Source organism: Toxotes jaculatrix, chromosome 18, assembly GCF_017976425.1.
Source record: "Toxotes jaculatrix isolate fToxJac2 chromosome 18, fToxJac2.pri, whole genome shotgun sequence".
NCBI classification, from domain to species: domain Eukaryota; kingdom Metazoa; phylum Chordata; class Actinopteri; family Toxotidae; genus Toxotes; species Toxotes jaculatrix.
The window spans coordinates 18,798,042-18,817,365 of record NC_054411.1 but is presented as its reverse complement, the minus strand read 5'-3'; the positions used below and the strand labels follow the sequence as shown (position 1 = coordinate 18,817,365).

Sequence of the window (19,324 nt, the reverse complement as noted above, 5' to 3'; positions counted from 1 at the left end):
GTCTTTTGGAGAAAGGGACCAGAGATAAATCCTCACAATAGGCGGAAACACTCAAGAGTTCCTTAATCTCAATAAAAATGATGGGGAAGTAGTTTAATCAGCTTATGGACTGACCCAAGTTCCCCCAGTGAGGAACACCACTGTTCAAAGCTCATGCCAAGGTCATGAAGTCCACGTTGTATTTCATTGTTAAAATTCAGTGCAGCTTAAGAGAAACGGGAGGTACAAGAAGGCAGATAAGGCTGAGATTGACATCCATGAAGGGAAAAAGTTGCATACAGAGCATTTACCAAACGTCCCTCTGTCTTAACTGTCATTTACTTTAATGTATCAAATGAGAGTTAGACAGTTAAGGTCCTAATCTAATCTTTGTCAATGGCTAATAGACATTTTTTGGATGATGTTCACGGTTACTTGTCCGTGTTCCCTGATCTCTGGACGAGCCAGCCTGGACACCAGACTGATGTCTTTTCAGTTAAATCTTCAGTGACAGATTGATGATGTTTTTGCTATGGTCACAAAATCAAGGAACTGCGGTGACAGCAAAATGTACCCTAAACAGAACTGTGGCTTTTAAACAACATCAGCCTAGGAATGTATTTGTGTGCCTTCACTGTGATTGCCAATTCCTGTTGTGACAGATAAAGGGGCCCCTTGAAGTTTTCTTGTAAACTAATCAAACATCCACCTTGGAGGTCTGACATGGCTCGGTGGCCACATTTCCCTTCCCCAATGACCTGTATTCAAGTATTCACTCATTCATTCAGAGTATATGAAAGTATTCATTCACTGAAACAGTTCCAATGCAATTTTTAAATCAATGCAATTCCTAAGTGAAACCTTATTACACCTATTGTTTAACTGTCTTCAGAACGTGTGTGTGCGTGCGTGTTAAGAATGTCCTACAGTTGGTTACATCGCTGCTGTCTGCTAGCAACTCATTCGCTGTAACACATGAAACAGCTGTTTTCCACGCCTGAAAATAGAAGAATATTAGCATAATAATACAGGTCGAAAGTTTCTAGGTCAGTGAACTGGCTTTTAACTGTGCTAACCTGCCTCATTTCCCTAACTGATGAATTCCAGAGATTGCTCTTCCACTTTATCAGTCTACACCAACACAACTTCCCTACCTCCCTCCATTTATATTCATTTCTGTCTGTGGATGATGGAAATGAGCATTTCATTACAATTCGATAGCCATGAAATTCACAGACAAGCTCATGTTGTAAAATGCTTTTCGTTTTTCTAGAGAACGAGGGTCCCCTTTGGATAGGAGCTTCAGTTAAATGCGTCAGATGTGATACAGAAAATTTCAATCTCACAAATACCTGTTGTCAGTCACTTCATGCCTCAGCCTGCCTGTAAAACGTAATTATCAGTGAAACCGTTTCTGTGCCTCAGTTTGCTCCACTGTGTCAGTATCAGTGTCCTCTGGCTATCCGAGGTTTGGATAAAGAGCCCCCTCACCCCCTCCAAAAAAAGCAGGAAAGTCAGCATTTAGCAGTCGGGTTACGATGTACTTTTAGGTCTAAAGATGAATATTAATATCAGCAGTGTGTTTTCTGATTTGGGGGAGATTTCTCTCATCTGTTCCTGTGCAGCCTGATACAGCTACTGTTCTTACTCATGGTTAATAGCGGTGATGCGTGAACATTTTAAAGGAATTTTTGGTTATTGTAGTTTTAAATGATACGATATCCCGTGTTTGCTGACTTAACACTCCTAAAGATCCTCATCATTGCTGTTTGTTTGTTTTTTTTTTTTCTTTGTTAAACTTATTTAAATGTAAACTTTGTGAAGAAGGCCTTTTACAGCCGGTGATGGTGATGTTTTATAAAATAAAAATACTTACTCACCCCACACCGCATCTTTATTTTGTCTATCCATCAACTGCTAAAAATCGTTCTTCCCTCGTTAAGATGGTGATCTGCCCCTCTGAGTGACTCTTTGCACAGACCCTGAACTCCTGTTTTGTAATTTCTTAACTTTTGGGTCTGTTTCACTTCCTGCTCCAGTGTTTACTGCCTTTCTGCTTGCTCTGCTTTCAGTTGGTTGTACCTGTTTCCAAGTATTTTTTCCTCTTCCATGCTTCCTGTCTGGCATCTTGTCCACCTGACTGTAAGCCTGCTGTAAGCACTGTGAGGGGTGTATTTATACAGCACTTTTTTCACTTCTTCCTCCCCAAAAGGAAAATCAACGTGAAGGGTCACTGTTTTGATGTGGTGGAAGAGATCCACTGAGAGTTGCAGTGGATGGTGTTTCATGGGCTTACACAACAGCAGCATTCCAAACGTTGCAGGAGTGCTGTGAGCTGTGACTGATGTGAAGGAGAAGGCCCACAAATTATAAATCATACACAGTTTTTGTCTGTTAGGGGCACAGTCTAACTACCGGCTGCATCTGAATCTTCCCTAATGGCAGATATTCTGTTGGCCTTGAATATTTGGAATATCTTGTGCTCATTGTTGGTGTATTTCAAGACTGTGCTGCAGGAATCTGCCAACGGAAGCTGTAATTTTGCTTTTATCTACCTGAACAACCAAGAGACGTGTACATCACCTGGTTCATTCTGTGACTCGGCCATATCCTCTTTCACTGACATCAGCAAAGTGCTGTTCACTTCAGGTGCACCTGGGGTGAACAGGTGGTCCAAAGTCATTTGGTTTCAAGCACCTGCCTGCTGGGTTTTTCAAGCTTGTTGCCGTAGGACTTAATTAGTAGTAAATAATATAGTAAGTAAAAATTTTTTTTTTGCACAACTCTCCTAATATGTCAATAATATGTAAGCGTTCTGGTTTCAGTTGTATGCTTGTTTGTATTTAATTGGCAAAATGCTCTTGTAGGAGCATTGATGGGAGCATTTGGTGTTTCGAAGCCTCTCTCAGGACTTGTGGAAACAATTTTGTTAATTTTTGTCAGAAAAAAAATCCACACAGTGTGCTTTAGTTGCACTTTTCAATACATTGTTTAATGGCTTGTAGGAAAACTGGGAATTAAATGGTCACCATTAATGCTGTTAATTGCAAGTGTTTCTGTTAAGAATGGCACACTAGTTGTGGACCCAAATGTTAAACTCAGAAAACAGAAGTGTGGATAGCAAAGAGTTCTTTTGAGAGGAGAAGGACAGGCAGTGAAAGAGGAGCCGGGGCAATGGAAACTCCCTCCTGAGCCAATGCTGACTGTAGAGGGGATGTGGTGACTGGAGGGAAGGAATGGCACGGATAGATGGGGACTGGCAATAGTTTTCAACCAAGAGTTCAGGCAAACACTGGAGCTAGAGGAACAATCTGCCAAAGACTGGAGAGGAGGAGCAGGATACATGTATGGGAGTCTAGGCAGGTACCATAAGTTACCACAGTGATATAACCTGGTAAGAAGTGAACCACTGTCATAACCCTGAAAACCTGGAGTTAAACCTGAAGTTACCTCGCTAACCTCCAAGTCTTGCTTCATATTGCAGGCCTCAGGTGTGCAGGTGGATTTTGCAGGAGGATAAAAATGGGTCACCATGTCCAGAACACACGTACGCACACATAATCAGAGAGAGCGACAGGCAAGGGAGTGGAAAACACAATGACACAAGGAAAAAGGAAGGAGAGAACTGCCAGACTATGATAGTTTCTCTGGGTGCAACCCAGGTAGTGTGGAAATCATCAGCTGCTCGTGGAAGATTTTGAGTAGCTGCTGCTTTGCAGCAGGAATGAAAACAAGTATTTCTTTTAGCTTTTATTTCTCAAAGTGAAAATGCTCCTAGAACTGTTGGCGCTGCGTCTGTTTTGTTGTGACAGGAGTGTGACTCTCTTGGCTTCGGCTTGTGCACTCATGAGGATTCGATTAGTGGACTTCTTCTTGAACTGCTGCAACTTTTGTTTTGACACATCAGACACTGGCTTTCTTTCACTGTCACAGTCAACATTTTCGGCAGCTCCCACACACCCACATGCCAAACATTTTGTGACGCCCAAAAGATTTGCCTTGAGCTAAATTTCATGTTTTTCCATAACGGGCATTATATGCATCCCTTGCTCCATTAATCCCCATCTGATGTCCCCTGACACTGCTTTTTGTTTGGGTTTAGTAACCACACGTTTAAATAAAGCCGCCACTTTCAAAGAGAAAGTTCAGAGGGTTGATGTGCACATGTGGTTACTAAGCGCAAACAAAAAGCAGTGTCAGGGGACATCAGATGGGGATTAATGGAGCAAGGGATGCATATAATGCTCGTTATGGGGGACAGCGATCCTTTCAGTTGTGACCTCTGTCCACGGCTGCGATGGACAACAAACAGCAGACCCAGATTAACACTGTTCACGTTGTTATAGCTAACTCATTCGAAGTTTGTTCAGATAAACTCTGAGGCGCTGTTTGTGTGTTTGTTCAGCGATGTACACTCCAGGGATAGATGACGTGCTTCCAGTGAGGGAAATTTGTCAAAAAGCCAAAAGTTTCAGATATGACAGTCTATTTATTTTCTAACTATAACAAAGAGACATCTCTCTAAATAAACATCACATCTTCACCATGCCTCTCTGTCAGAAACCATAGAGCACCACCCAGGGACCACCACTAAAATAGCTCCAACAACCATCATGTGATTTTTGTTTTTACTCTTATTTTAAATACAAGATAGAATGTAAGATTAAGATTTAAAAAAAAAAACAACCAAATGATTGACACACACACACACACACAAACAAACAACTTTATTGTAGTAACAAAAGCAAATATAACTCAGTACGTCCTCCCCTGTTTTCAGAGATTGTGTTGTGCAGACTAGGTTTTAGTCGACATGGACGTAGGGACATGGACGTGGGAACATGGACGCGGGCCCACACCAGATAAATGTGTCCATATTTATTTATTTCCACACTCATTTCCAGGTCAGGGCTCCTAGAGCCAGGTCAGGGCTGGCAGCCCTGACCTGGCTCTGGCAAGGAGGACAAAAGGGTATACAAGCAATTAAAGTAGGAAGAGCCAAACCTCATTTACTGGGGTTGGCCCCGCTAGGATTTGTTTCCCGATAAGCCAGTGCAGGTTATGTCCCCCAGTGGATACTTTCTGTGCGCCTCTCCCTGGCGCAGTGTGGGAAAGAGTCAATGAAGACATAAATACATAAGTTTACACTTTGGCAATGTGAGAGCACGCAAGTTTCCACTCTGCGGGGGACAGAAGTTTAAGTCGTCCGCCCCACCTCTGGAAACTCCAATGATATCATGAAATTAGGCTCAAAAGGAGGCGGGAGGCGAAGTAGAAAGTGAAAGGAAAGTGTCAAAAGGAGAGCGTGTCCAACTCTGCAACAGATCAAGACGTCCGCCTGCTGAGCAAGGTAGGTTTGAGAATGCTGTGTGTGCGGAGCTTCTGAAACGTGACCTCTTTTCGCTTGTACAGATTTCCTAAACTTGTTGAACTGGATGTTAACAGTTTGTGCGGTGCTGTTATTGCGGAGCGGCTCAGATGAACAAATAGAAGCTCCTCTTGGAGAGTTCAAATCAATGACGCGCTCCGTGCGCAACGCACTGGATGAAGATGGAAGTCATTTCTATTCCAGTCATGACTCAGTCCATGATCACTAGCTGGATGAAGATTCACCTGAGCAGTCTGTGCGGTCCAGCCGATATACCTATACACCCCGACGCAGCGGACACGCCTGCAGACATGCCACGCTCTGTGCAGCAGGCAACCGCATGACTGGCAAATAACAGCTCCGTATAAACTGTCTACGTTCAGTAAAGAAGATGGAGGGAGAAGTTAATTGTATTCTAATAATGCCTCACTCCACGATCACTGTTAGACTCAGGCTGTCGTCTTCTCCTGCATGTCTTCTGTTTCGCCTGCATATGATTTGCAATAAATGAAGTTTGGTTTCAGTTTTGTACAGAATCCACCAGAACAATCCGAGAAGATTTTTACAGAGATTGATTTTGAACATTTAAATATATATATTGATGCATATTAGTTGTGGATTCAGTTATTTTGCCATCAACATTTTTTTATTTAGCTTATTTTTCATTGATGTCAGTGTATGTTACCATGGATGAATCTCCACAGATTGGTCCAGTCCCACCCAGCATCATCTTATTTTCAGTTTTCCTGGTGATGTCACTATGGCAGTCATCTTAATTTCAAATGGAGTCCTTGCTGATTTTTAATTTATTGTTCAATTGTTTGAGTCACTTTTCAAGCAAAAATGCCAACAATTCTCTCGCTCTGGCTTTAACGTGAGGACTTGCTGCTGTTCTTTGGTCGTTCACTGGAAACTGAGCATCTCTGGGTTTTGCTCTGCTCCTCAGACAAAGCGACGTACTTTGGTATGTGCTGGACGGTTTGCTAACAAGTTCACCATCTCAGCTTTAAAAAGATAAAGATATGTCAGTGTTGGGATCACAACTTGTCTCTGATGCCCTCAAAACAAGCAAACAAAAACTGGTTGTTGTTGGGTTAATAAAATAAAAGTGGACATAAACTTTAAGCCATGTCTGTGTGTGCTGCCTGCACTCCGTGAAAGGCCAGCTCTCATCTTGGGAGAACTATTTAGTGGCTGCTGCAGTGGGTAGGGACTTGCCAACAACATTAAGGCTCTAGACAATCCAAACAAAACAAGCAGGGACTCACATATTAACCAACCAGTTTCAGTGCGTGCCATAGACATTAGCAATTGCACTATCCTTGGCTTCAGTCCTGGCTATGGACCATGGCTACATACTATAGCCTGCTCTCTCCTTCTCTCTGTCCTCTGTCTGCACCAGAGAGTCGCCCCATTGGATGAGAACATGGGTCTGCTTTTGGGAATATGTAAATGTTCTTCTAGAGCCGCAGCAATTAGTCAATTAGTTGATGAACAGGTAACAAATCTGTAACTATTATGAAAAAAAAAATTTTTTTTTAAAGCACAGATGCAGAACATTTGAGAAAAGTTCTGCTTTTCTTTGTCTTCGATGATTGTGAAACAATTATCTTGGGTTTTGGACTGTTGGTCAGACAAAGACCAACAGTCAACGACATTTACATTCATCTTGGACTAAAGGATGCTGCGATTCACTGACTTTCATTTGGTTCACATGTCAAAGAAGTGGTTGATTAGCCGAGAAGATAACTAGCAGATGAATCAACGATGTAAACAATCCTCTAGCTTCGTGCTTTCGTGTAATTTGGTAATTTTGCTTTCCAATTTTTCTCACGCTTTGCTGGCGTTGTGTCAGTTGTATTATATGTGCTGAAACCCCTGAGGTATCCCACCTTTTGTATCAGGTCCTGTGTTGTGCGTGCAGTAACATGACAGCAGTACATCAAATCAAGGAGCGTTTAATGTTCCAGCCTTCGAGGTATCCCATCTTAGACTAGGTGAGGTCTCTTGTGTCAAGTCCTGTGTTGTGCGTGCAGTAACATGACGGCGGTGATTCAGATCATGGAGCTCTGATGTCACAGCATTAATTGCCTGTCTGTCACTGACGCCAGTGTAATTGGCAGAGAGTTGTAGTAAAAATGAGGAGGCACTTGGTTTTAATTTTCTGTCTGTGACGTTTGTGTTTCTGGTTGCACTAGACCCTTCTTTGTGCTCAAGTGTGTTGCGTTGTTTTTGGCATTGAATAAGTGCAGCTGATTAATGACGTGACCCGATAGTCAGTTGTGTAGCTGTAACAAGCCCTGCGGATGAAATGTCAGATAAAGACTGGTTGACCACTAGTTGACTGATTTGACCACAGCTGTGTCTTTACACTCTGTTTACTGTACCATCTGTGCAGATATAAGCTGCAGCCAGCAAGCACTGTGTGCGCTGACTGTACGAGGGCTGGCTGATAAGTGTATGGTCTAAGGAAGAGGGAGAAAACCTTGCACATTTATTTTTTAATACAGTCCCCTCCCACGTTTACACAGTTCATCCAGCGAGCATAGGGATTCCTTCTTTGTAGACGTCCACTGATGTCATCATCACTGTGAAAATGGTGACCGCTGAGCTCCTTCTCCATCTCAGGGGTGAGGCAGCAGTCTGAGGTGAACTGGGCGGGTGCTGGACGAATCCAAATCCACATTCCTGGCTGTGCAATCTTCATTTACCCTAAACCAGAAAAACCATGAAAGATATTAACTTCTGATCAAGTGCATGTAACGAGAGCACAAACTATGAATCAGTCACCCCCCCCAATGTGGAGTGGCAGTGTATATTTATGTGACCAGTCTCAGACGTGACCAGGAACAGGACAGGAATGTCTATGTGATGACAGACCCAACAACACACCCAAATATTCCTTGGTAATAAGCCTTTCCTCTGCTTTCTGCTTCTTCTTCTTCTTCTTTCTTAGAATGAGCATGGCTGGCCACAGTAGCAGCATGACATCATGGATACTGATAACCTTCCTGTTGCTTTTGGTAAGTGTCACTAATGCAGCTTGTGCCTCTGACATGGCAGCTGGGAGCTGTAATCTGAGGCGACAAGGTCCGGAGCAGACAAGTTTAATCACAGCTTTTTTATCCAAGTGCATCAAAAACCATAATGTTTAAGGTGTGTCTGATGTTGAAGGTCATAACTAATCATTTCAGAAGTAGCTGTAAAGCTTTTTAAATTTCTGTATCACTGTTAGGTCTAATACAAACAGCTTTCTAATAGTGAGCTATAAAAGATGCTCCTTAATATCATTTTGAACACTCGACTGCACAGCTTCTTTGTTGTGTTTGCTTTAACTCATACAGTACTCTATGACTTATATATGTTTAATATCTTTTCTCTTTCTATTTAAAAACAGACCTTTTGGATTCATCAGTCAAAGGCACGCTGCCATGACTATTTCGACACCAACATATGGGTATGTCATCTTCTCTTTTATTTAGTGGTCAATTGCTTCATTTAGTGTTTTTGTAAAATGAAAAATGAAATATCAGACATTAGTTTTCTAGTAGGATCAATTGATTGGGATTTGTTGACAGTAAGAAAAATATATAATATCACCAGACTTATCCTTTCACACAAAACAGTTACCACACTCTCCGTGACATATAGAAATATATTTTCTCCCCATTAATCAAATTGTTTAATTATTATTCAATTCTAAAGTCTTATAAAGTCTTAAACTCCACTTTCTGAAACAGTTACAAGGACCAAAAGGGTACAGTACAATTAAAATGACCATAAAATGATCAAAACAATCATTCTTGTGTCATTTTTATCATAATAAATTGCTGCAAAGAGGAAGTGAAAATTAAATTATTAATAAATGGCGACCCTCTTAGGACCCCTTGCAGACTCTTTTGGTATTTCACTTTGATTGGAAAATTAACAGTTGCAATAATGAGAATCATTAGATAATATTAAACCAGAGATTAATAATTCATCATATTTCCTGTTTGTCTCCTTCTCTCATCTACTTTCAAAGCTGCCTGATCTTAAACTGGACCTGACACGTAATGTCACCCTGGTAAACGCGACGAATGCCAAGGTAACTTACTGAACCAGTGTGCAAAAATAAAATGTGTTCAATCTATATGTAAATGCATATTGTTGTGAATGAGTGGACTGATGAAGTGTATATATGTCCTTTGCCCAATACAGGACATAATCCTATGCACTCTGAAGAACGAGCACAATAAGACGACCAAGGACGATGTTCTATATAAAGTGTTCAACACCTGCCAAAACGACATGCCTCAGGTATGTTGTTTGTCTGTTTTGTTTTTCTGATTGTGTTTTTTGTGAGTAATTCTGTATTTTCCAGTTTTCACGTTTCTTCTGTTCTTCTGAAGATCAATCTTATCAATGATTGTACTGGATTAACTTGTTTCTTTTTTTCCACCTCAGATGTTTCCAGAGAACATAAAATGTGAAGGGGAGAGTGATGACAAAATCTCTCTGTATAACTTCCTGTGCTTGACAGCCAAAGCATTCGATTACCCCGAAGGTATTGATCATACTGACCCTGCCTTAACAGTGTGTGGTGGATGGTTTACCTGGATGGGGCTAAGGATTTGCTCCTGTTACTGCTAACTACCAAATCCTGTTCCAGAACTTGACACACACGCCTTACACGCCTCACTTGGTAAAGTTAAGGAATAACCAACACCAGACCTCATCCAAGTAAACCAGCTACCACTTCTATATTTTGAAAACAGATACCTGACTCTGGCAGTCACTGAAGTAAAATCAGAAGTAAACACATTTTAAAACATCAGCGTCCTGCTGATGATCTCAAATGGTGACTGAGCCCATTTCGGCATTAAAATTCTAAATATTACACAGAATTAATGTCCAGTGTAGACTGCAGCAAAATATTTTCCAAAAATTCTAAACTAAAGCCATCGTTGCATTTTTAAATTGAATTTTCTTTTCTTTCTTTCTTTTTCGCATCACAGGTTGCAAATTTGGTGAGTATGCATGCTGCGCCTGAGTGCGTGCAATGTAACGTTGAAGTGTGTGTATGAGTGTTCTGCTTTTTCTGTGTTACATCCTGTTTTGATTTTTTCTTTTTTAAATTAAAAAGTATGAGCTGTTCCAGTTCACGACCTTAACTGATGTATTCTCATCTCTTTAGAGCCTGTATGCTGGTTATACTCTGAAATAACAGGTAAGTTCTAGAGACGGTCATTATAGCTTCTTTAGGTTGGGAATGCCTTTCACCACATTTTCTCAATACATTTTTATCTAATCATTATTGTTGCCTTAGGCTTTTATTTGCTTATGTAATGAATTATTTACTAGAAACTACTACTGTTGTTACAACCCACCTCCTGAAGTATAGTCTTAAGTGATAAAGGTCATAACGGACCTCAGTGGCGCCGCAGATATCGACTTTGACTTTATGTGGCGACATTCCCACACGTCATCATGTGCAAATTAACAACATCATGCTTACCTTCTAACATGCTGATTCTGAGCAATGTTTACTGTGTTCACCACCTTAGTATACTTTAACACCGCATAAAACAATTAAACAGTAAACTAATTAAAGTGTGGGGAATGTGATGGGCATGTCATCAGTTTTGCAGGTTTGTCATCAACCAAAATATTTGCCAGGCTGAAAGTTTCACCTGATACATGCACACTTGGAGAAGCTAAGAGATAAATCAGACATACTGTAATGCATTCTAATGGGAGACATGAGTGTGTGATTCAAAAAAAAATTCAAGGAATCACCAAAGACATTGGGCTTCTTACAAAAAGCCAAGCCATAGAACCGGCATGACTAAAACTCGCCACTCTTTAGTCTGACTCTTCTCTTGAGAGTTTCTTCTCATGGACACAAGGTATCAGTGCACCAGTGGCTCTTTATTTCACTGTGTGGTGACTGTATTTGACACAACCAGATGAAATTTATACTGTAAATTTGCAATTTGTCAAGTTTGACAGTAAAAAAAAAAAAAAATCCAACAAGATTCATACGTTTGTCCCAAAGAATCCACACAGGTATTCTCTCAGCTATGATTAGCCTAATGACTGTCAGTCACACGTCAAAGGCGTCACCCAGGTGAAGAAACATGGCCTAACTGAAACAAATCAAGTCCGTTTCAAAGAGCTCATGGCATGACCTCTTATTCTATATGGTGCTCTAAATCATAATCTAACACTATTTCTGCAGCTTACTGATATACTAAAACATATAATTGCTTTTAGTACATGCAAAACCCATAGTTATTCTGACTGAATTGCCTGCAATTTTAGCACCAACAACACCACCAACATCAACATCAGTGACTTCAACGCCAACACCACCAACATCAACGACATCAATGCCAACAACACCGCCAACATCAACATCAGCGACAGCAACACTGCCAACGTCAGCGACAGCAACACCACCAACAGCAACACCGCCAACATCAGCGACAGCAACACTGCCAACATCAGCGACAGCAACATTGCCAACATCAACGCAAACAATACTGCCAACATCAACGCAAACAATACTGCCAACATCAACACAAACAATACTGCCAACATCAGCGCAAACAATACTGCCAACATCAGCGCAAACAACACTGCCACCGCCACCACCATCAACAGTATTGCCATCAACGACACTTTCACAAACAACAACAGCAACAACAACAGTCCTACAGTCGACATATGGGAACGGTAAGCTCAACAAATTTTATTTACATCACGGCCATGGTAACTGCTCACACTAGTTTACTGATTGCTTTAAAATCATAAATCACGAAACCTTAAATGCAGTCCCCGTCAAGAGTTTAACCAATATTCCTAGAAAGTTTATAACATTGCCAATGATCATAACAATAATTTGGACCCGTCTCATTCGCTGCCTGGGTGACGGTTCTGGTAGCTTTCCATAGAGATGTTTAAGAGAGCTGCTGTGCACTGCCCTCTGTCCAAAGTGGGAAAGGTCATCATACAGGCATTTGCCAAACCAGCCAGTCTTCATTCTTGAAGTCTTTTAACGTGTACAACAGAAGTATAAGGTTAGAAAACATACAGCATTTTCAGTTGAGGCATCTTCTTTGATGATGGCGTTTTTCTCCTGTGTGCTACAAGGGGCAGCAATTAGCCCATTCTCAACGCTTGAAGACCAACTTGGACTGTAAGATTTATGCTGTAGGAAAAATGTTGTCTAACCCCATGTTTCGGCTTTAAAGAAAAGACTTCAAGGATGAGGATGAACCCGTTCATCTAGCAAATACACGTTAAATTTTCCACTTCTGTTTAAGAGCCACTTCACCATGAGATCTTCTGTGGGAAGAGATTGTCTCAAATAAGGTCACAAGACATGTATACAGCACATTCAGAATATGCATGGAAACAGGAATATTAGTGGAATATTCATTTTCATTAGCCATGTCAAAAACAGGTTATATCATCAATATCATCTGTTTCAGAATTAAACCGGAATATTTACATATAAATGTAGTGAGTGTCAACCAGGGGGCTCCTCTCCTTACAGTTCTTCCTGCTGGTGTTAACACTGTTAGCATGGTTGTTTTATTATTATCATATTGTAGCTGAGAGAAATGTTGTTGTGTCATGTCAGCTTACGTTTTCAAATATGACATTTGTAACGAGGAAATCAGAACAAGACAGCTTTTAATTGCCACACCCATATCTTCTGTAAGCCACAAACATATGATATGAACAAGTATGATTTACAGGCTTACATGGAGACTATGGGGCCAGTTGTAGCTGCATGAGCCATTGTTTTTCATAGTAGGTTCAGTCGCTGCATGAATGTAGTGACTGAACTCTAACCATTCACTAAACACTGATTGCAGTTTTCTCTGTGATTCTTGTGATTTTGTTTTTCATAATAATATTTCAAGAGTGATACTTCTGAAATCTGAATTTCTACTTTTTTAAGCATATTGCTGAAGAGTTCTCAAACAGTAAAAAAACTGTTCTGATAAGTTTTCTTTCCCCTGATCTTTCCATAGCTTCATATAAACCCCAGAAAGAAACAGGTAAGATTTTAGTTCCCAATTAAAACACGTAAAACATGTTAGCGTAGCTGGATGTTCACATGAAGTGACGTTTCTATTTTAAAACTGTCTTATAGACATGGTGTGACTGCTAAAGAAAGCAAAGTCTGAATTACAGGCTGGAGTGAACACTGTATAGTAATGTGGTATCTGTTGACAGCTTACATGGAGACAATGGGACCCTGCCTTCTAAAATGTAGCCAATCCGAAGCTGACAGCATTTACTGTGTGATTCCATGTTTTCCAGTGGTAAAAACGGATTTATCACCAACTCCAGTTTTGTCTGCATGTCCTTTGGCTTTCATGCAGTGAAATCTTACCATTCACTAAACAAGGCACTGGTTGCAGTTTTCCCCATGATTTCTGTGATTTTCTTTTTCATAATAATATTTCAAGAGTTATATATTTTTTTTAAATATATTGCTGAGGAGCTCTCAAACAGGAAGAAAATTGTTCTGACATGAGTCCCCCCCCCCCCCCATCTTTCCATAGCCTCACCTAAACCCCCAGAAGGACCAGGTAAGATTTTAGTTCTCAGTTCCACCAGCATTTGTGTCTTTTGTATCTTGAAGTGTTATAAATTAGAATTTACTGGTGATTCAGATAGTTACACAACCGAACGCAAGATACACGCAAGAATTAAACTGACAAAATATTACTTGCTGTTTGGTCACTGGCAGTATGTAGTAACCTTGGCGACACAAAAACGCCATGCTCAGACTAACATGTACTTCTGTCACTTGTTTGGTAATATTAATGGAAGTTGTCTCTGATCTCTGATCTCCCCCTAACAAGATGTGACCCTGAGGAATATGTTCATCATTTCCCTGTTCCTCAATCTGGTCCTACCACTGGCTGTTTACTTATGGATGCGCACGAAGATACAAAGCGAGACACCGAGGGTGAGTATCAGCAAAAATGTATTTGTTTTTAGAACTGGATTGTCCATATAGATGACAGTCAATATAAAATTATTAATGCAACCCTCTACCTACGTACTTTGTTATCTGAGAAGCAGAATGTGAAGCTGCTGACTGTTAAAGGAACACAGAAGCCAGGAAGAAATCTGTAACCTTGGTTCCTCTATCTCCCGCTGCAACCCTCCCTCCTTCAGACATTTCCTCTTTTGCTCAGGGCTTCCAAGACAGCATAGCCTTAATTAGGCTCCCTGTGCCAGAGTCATTTGTCTTCAGCGGTGATCCATTACAGTTCTTTGATTGAAAAGAAGCGTTCACCTCACTCATTGACCAAAGGGTGATCACTCCAGCTGAAAAACTCACTATCTGAAGAAATGTGTTGGTGGCTCACCGCACCAGGTTCTGGATGGTACATTCTACCAAAATGATAGTGGCACCTATCGAGACGCCTGGAACAAGCTAAACCCTCTCTTTGGCCAGCCATTCACCATTCAGAGAGGATTCAGGGAAAAGCTTGCCAACTGGCTGAAAATTCAACCAAAAGATGCAGAAGATGCTTAGAAACTGGATGCCTGTCCTGATGCCATGCCTCACATCAGAGGTTCTAGGAAAGGAACTAGCTTAAACAATCACCTTTTCTCCCGGCTACATATTATTACATTAGAACTTTGCGACTAATGCTGATATATGTGGTTAATACAGTGTACAGGTTTTTTCGGTTTGTTTTTCTATAACCGCAAGAGATTATTTTTGTTACTTTGTCCTTCAGCTCTTATGGTGTTTGCAGAAGAAAAAGGTATAAAGGAATGGAAAGTAGATATGTGTTCAAATAAGGCTGAAGGCGGAACATATATAAAGGCTTCTGGAAACATCACTACGCTTCACTTCTGTCTGACCGGTGTTTGCTACAACCAATTTAACTATAGGCCCAACAGCATGTATATAAGTATACTGTGAGCATCATCATAACAGCATCCTGAATTGTTTTGTTTTTCAGGTTGTTACCCTGGAACCCTGTAATGACGCTGAAGCTCAGCCAATGAGAGGAGCAGAGGTAATTATTATTATTTTTCAATCATGGTAGAAATATATTGTGAATGCTCTTTTTCCACAGAGTGTTTCACACTGTTTTCCTGTGGTTAGGAGTCCAGTACTTCCCCTTAAACCTCCAGTACTGATATTATAACACACTGACTTTGGAAGGTATTCAGACCATGTTCTCCCATTCTGCCAGGCAGGTGAGGGTTAACCCTAACCCTAGTCTGATTAGACCAGAGAATCTTTTTTTCTCAGGCTCTCAGAGCCCCCTTTATATGCCATCTGGCAAACCCCAAAGATCACATGCCTTTTACTCAAAGTGGTTTCTAGCCACTCTACCATAAAGGCCTGATTGATGGGAATCTCATTAGTTTTGCAGCTAAATTTTGACATGTTGATGGAGGTACAGTAAAAGTTAAGGGCCCATCACTGTTATTACAATGAACTCTGAGGGGGAAATGAATGTCTGCAGCAAATCATATGGCAATCCATCCAAGAGTTATTTCACTTTGGACCAAAGTACTGAACGCATGCCGCTAGCATGATGTAAAAACCGGTGTACAATGTGTAGGTGTGTCTCTGTGGAACACACTCAGTCCCAGCTCTGCATGCTGTCTTTTGGGAGCTCTTCAGATTATGTAAGGTTCTTGAGCCGCAGACCACTGAATATTTTAATGCCTGTCAGGGACTACGAGCTCCTCTTTTGATGCTTGCAGTGACTGAACCTAAGATAATAGACTCCAGGCACCAGAGTGGTGTCAGATATCATGTGGACCAAAAAGAAGTGTTGGCTAACGAGTCCTTGCTCCCACAAGAGAGAAATACAAACTAAAAATCTGACACAGTTCAGGTATTTGGTCTCTGGATTGAGGAATTTAAAGACTACAAAGGAAGGCTGGCACACAAATGCTGTAGTAAGGAGAGTTGCCAAGATGGGCATCCTTCCATCGGGTTCTCTCATCTCTGCAGAGGACTTCTCCATTTCAGACTCCCGGGAACACAGAAAGTTTCTTCCACTTGGCTTGATTTTTGTCCTGACAGCATGAATTCTGGGACCTTATCTACACAGCTGTGTGTCTTTCTTAACAATGACCAGTGACAATATTATTTATTTAAAATTAAATCTAAAAAAACAGCGAAATGTGCAAAAGGTGAAGGGGTCTGACTGCTTTCCAAAGTCACTGTAATCTAGACTCACTTGTACTCGATCATGCAGTTTTACCTGTGCTATTCTAATGACTATTCTTCATATGATCCTCTTTATATGGCCTGATCCTGAAATGTGGATGTTTAGGTTTGGTTAGGTTTTTCATGATATTTTAATCAGTTTAGTTTTTGAACTTGTGTGTCACCTACCTTTATGAGCGAGTCTGCAGGCAGTTAACGTTGTGTTTATGTACTGAAACAAAGACGTTAATCTGTCAGCTATCTGTGTAGGGTGAGAGCTGTGGTCTGTGTTGCATTGGGTGCTGCATTAAGTGATCGGCCCACGCTGTCTGCTGCCCAGAAAGAACATCTGGGTTGCTATATACTTATCTCTCTGCTGTCCAGGAAAGTGAACAGTTGACTAGTCTGAGCTTGTCTGAGTTTTAAATGGTGGGTTTGATGAGAATGGAGATTAGAGTATCTCTTGGCAGCAAGAATACAGGAGTAAATATAGGCCTACAGCTGCATAAAGAGAGTTAAGAAGCTCTAAAAATCTTCAGAAATGGAGGCTGAACTACTGAATCTCTGTCCTCTGTCCTACAGTGATTTATCTCAACATGTCGTGGTTATTATTGTTTGCCATTGAGATTATTTTTATTGTACATTGAAGTATTTCTTGTACATTTTAAATGAACCCAACAGTGTGAGCTTAAGATTTTAAAGACCTTTTATATTTTTTTTTAAGAAAACAATTATATATTTATTTATTTAATATTATTTACTCTTGCTAATACTATATGCATCTACTACTACTGACAGTGTTTAAAATAAAGCTGAAAGATACACACTTCCTGACCTTGTTAAAGTTGAAAGACATCAAGGGTTTAATCTTATCGTAAATGATGAATTTCAGCAAGAGCCGAGTAAAATCCTGGAATGGAAGATTTCATATTAAATTACTACGGAAGATGTTTATAGACAAAATGTGGACTGACAAAATACTATACAGGATGATCAACAGAACTTGTGCTGACAGCCACATATTTTAGATTAACAAGCGTTCCTTGGAATGTATGGGTCACTCTTGATTTTTTTTTATCATTTGAGTGAATATAACAGAACATAATTTAACAGCTCCAGAATGTACAAAACCCAGATCGTAAAAGTGTTCGTTTTGCCATCAAATAACTTCGTTGCCACACTTGTTTTGGTTGGTACCTCCTATTAAATGTTTCAATATCTTCTAGATGGGTTGGCACAAAATTTGGTACAAGTTTTGACAGTTCCCCAAACGGTGTATTCATGCGAGGTTTGATGTAGCGATGTAGCCAGCAAATACAATTTAGCACCATGCTGATACGAGCATATAGCATTTTGCAGCATCATGATGCTGCTAGCATGGCTGTATATAGATAGGCACTTATCTCTCTTGTCTCTCTCTTTGTCATAAAGTCCAGTTCAGAGAGTCACTCCATCAGACCTTCAGCCAATACAACTAGGAATGGATGCCCTCCTGATGAGCTGTCGCCTCACTGAAGACCATACCACGTATAAGACTTGATTCCAGCTGTGGAGTGTAACACAGCATCAGGATGCTGGACAGATCAACTCCACACCGCTGGGTGACAGGACACAGAAACTGAATGCCTGTGGCTCGTAAGTGAACAAGCTCCAGCATGCCAGTTCATTCATCTATATAGGAATCTGTAATCAACATCGAGACTGCAAGACTCAAATGTGAAGACTTCATTTTTACAGTTCAAAGTCAAAGCCAGGGCAATGGGACCACAAGGCCATGTGAAGCTTTGTGTATACGCTGGCACAAGTTTGTTTTTCCTCCCATATGTTTTCTCTGACTAGCAGCAGTTTGGTTTGGGAGCTGACCAGACAGAAACAAACTGTTATGAAAGAGATGTTGATTTAGAGATTGTTTAACAAAGACAGCAGAGAGAACAACAGGGAAAAAAAAATAGGTGAATGAGATTCTGACCAGTATTATAATCACCAAACCATTTTACAAATCACTGTCACAGATCTTACTGGATAGTTTGTCTTTTGGTTGAGCCTCATTAGAACTGATGTAAGAACCAAAGTTGGCAGACAACTGTGCGCTGCTGTTTGTTTTGTATCAACCATGGCAGCACTTGTGTTTGTATTTAATGCATGAAATGTTTTTTTTTTTGTTTTGTTTTTTTGTACATTACTGTGCTTAGTGTGATACATCAAGGAGGAATCAGAAGGCACTGCAGCTTTAACATTATCAGTGATGAAGCCAGTTTTCAGTTGTCCAAATTAATAATAAAAAAAGTTTGCATTTAAAGTACATATCACTGCTGGCTACAGGATTTTATTTTATTTTTTTTATTTTTTTTTTGTTCATTGCTGGCAATGATTTTTAAGAAGCGAGCTGTAAATGTCAGGCTATCTCTAGTGCTATTGTATGTTAAACTATATTGTTGAGAATTTATCAGTTTGGCAGCACATTTGAGAGATAAAACTGATTGTCTTTGTCATGTTGTGAATAGTAACCAGAACGTCTAAGCTGTCCCTGGTCTGTTTGTATTATTTAACTCCAGTATGGTTTTTTTTTTTTTGTATGTTTTGTAAAAAAAAATGTGAAGAAAATGTTTTCATTGTGCATGTATATGAATGTGTTTATATCTTCTCTCAAACTTTGCTTATGTCCGAGTGAAAGCTTTTGCTTCAGGCCTCCTTCATATCAGTGTTCTCCTGACAGTTTCCGCTTATTAAATAAAGTCATTCTGTTTGGTGGTGATGCTTTCTACTTCTGGAGACTCTTGTATATC

The 19,324-nt window shown here is 40.4% G+C and overlaps 1 protein-coding gene across 2 annotated transcripts; it reads left to right on the top strand.

Moving 5' to 3' along the window:
* Positions 1 to 5,203: 5,203 nt before the first annotated feature.
* Positions 5,204 to 19,302, top strand: LOC121197975 (uncharacterized protein PB18E9.04c-like). 2 transcript variants are annotated; one of them, XM_041061770.1, is made up of 14 exons: positions 5,204 to 5,329; positions 8,304 to 8,370; positions 8,745 to 8,804; positions 9,372 to 9,434; positions 9,548 to 9,646; positions 9,794 to 9,893; positions 10,345 to 10,356; positions 10,524 to 10,556; positions 11,651 to 12,064; positions 13,372 to 13,398; positions 13,909 to 13,935; positions 14,212 to 14,318; positions 15,331 to 15,387; positions 17,970 to 19,302. In XM_041061770.1, exons 2-14 carry the CDS (start codon positions 8,305 to 8,307, stop codon positions 18,051 to 18,053), a joined length of 1,149 nt encoding a protein of 382 aa, XP_040917704.1. In that variant the 5' UTR covers positions 5,204 to 5,329; position 8,304; the 3' UTR covers positions 18,054 to 19,302. The 2 variants fall into 2 exon arrangements, with proteins under 2 accessions (XP_040917704.1, XP_040917705.1); XM_041061771.1 differs by lacking the exon at positions 11,651 to 12,064.
* Positions 19,303 to 19,324: the final 22 nt, after the last annotated feature.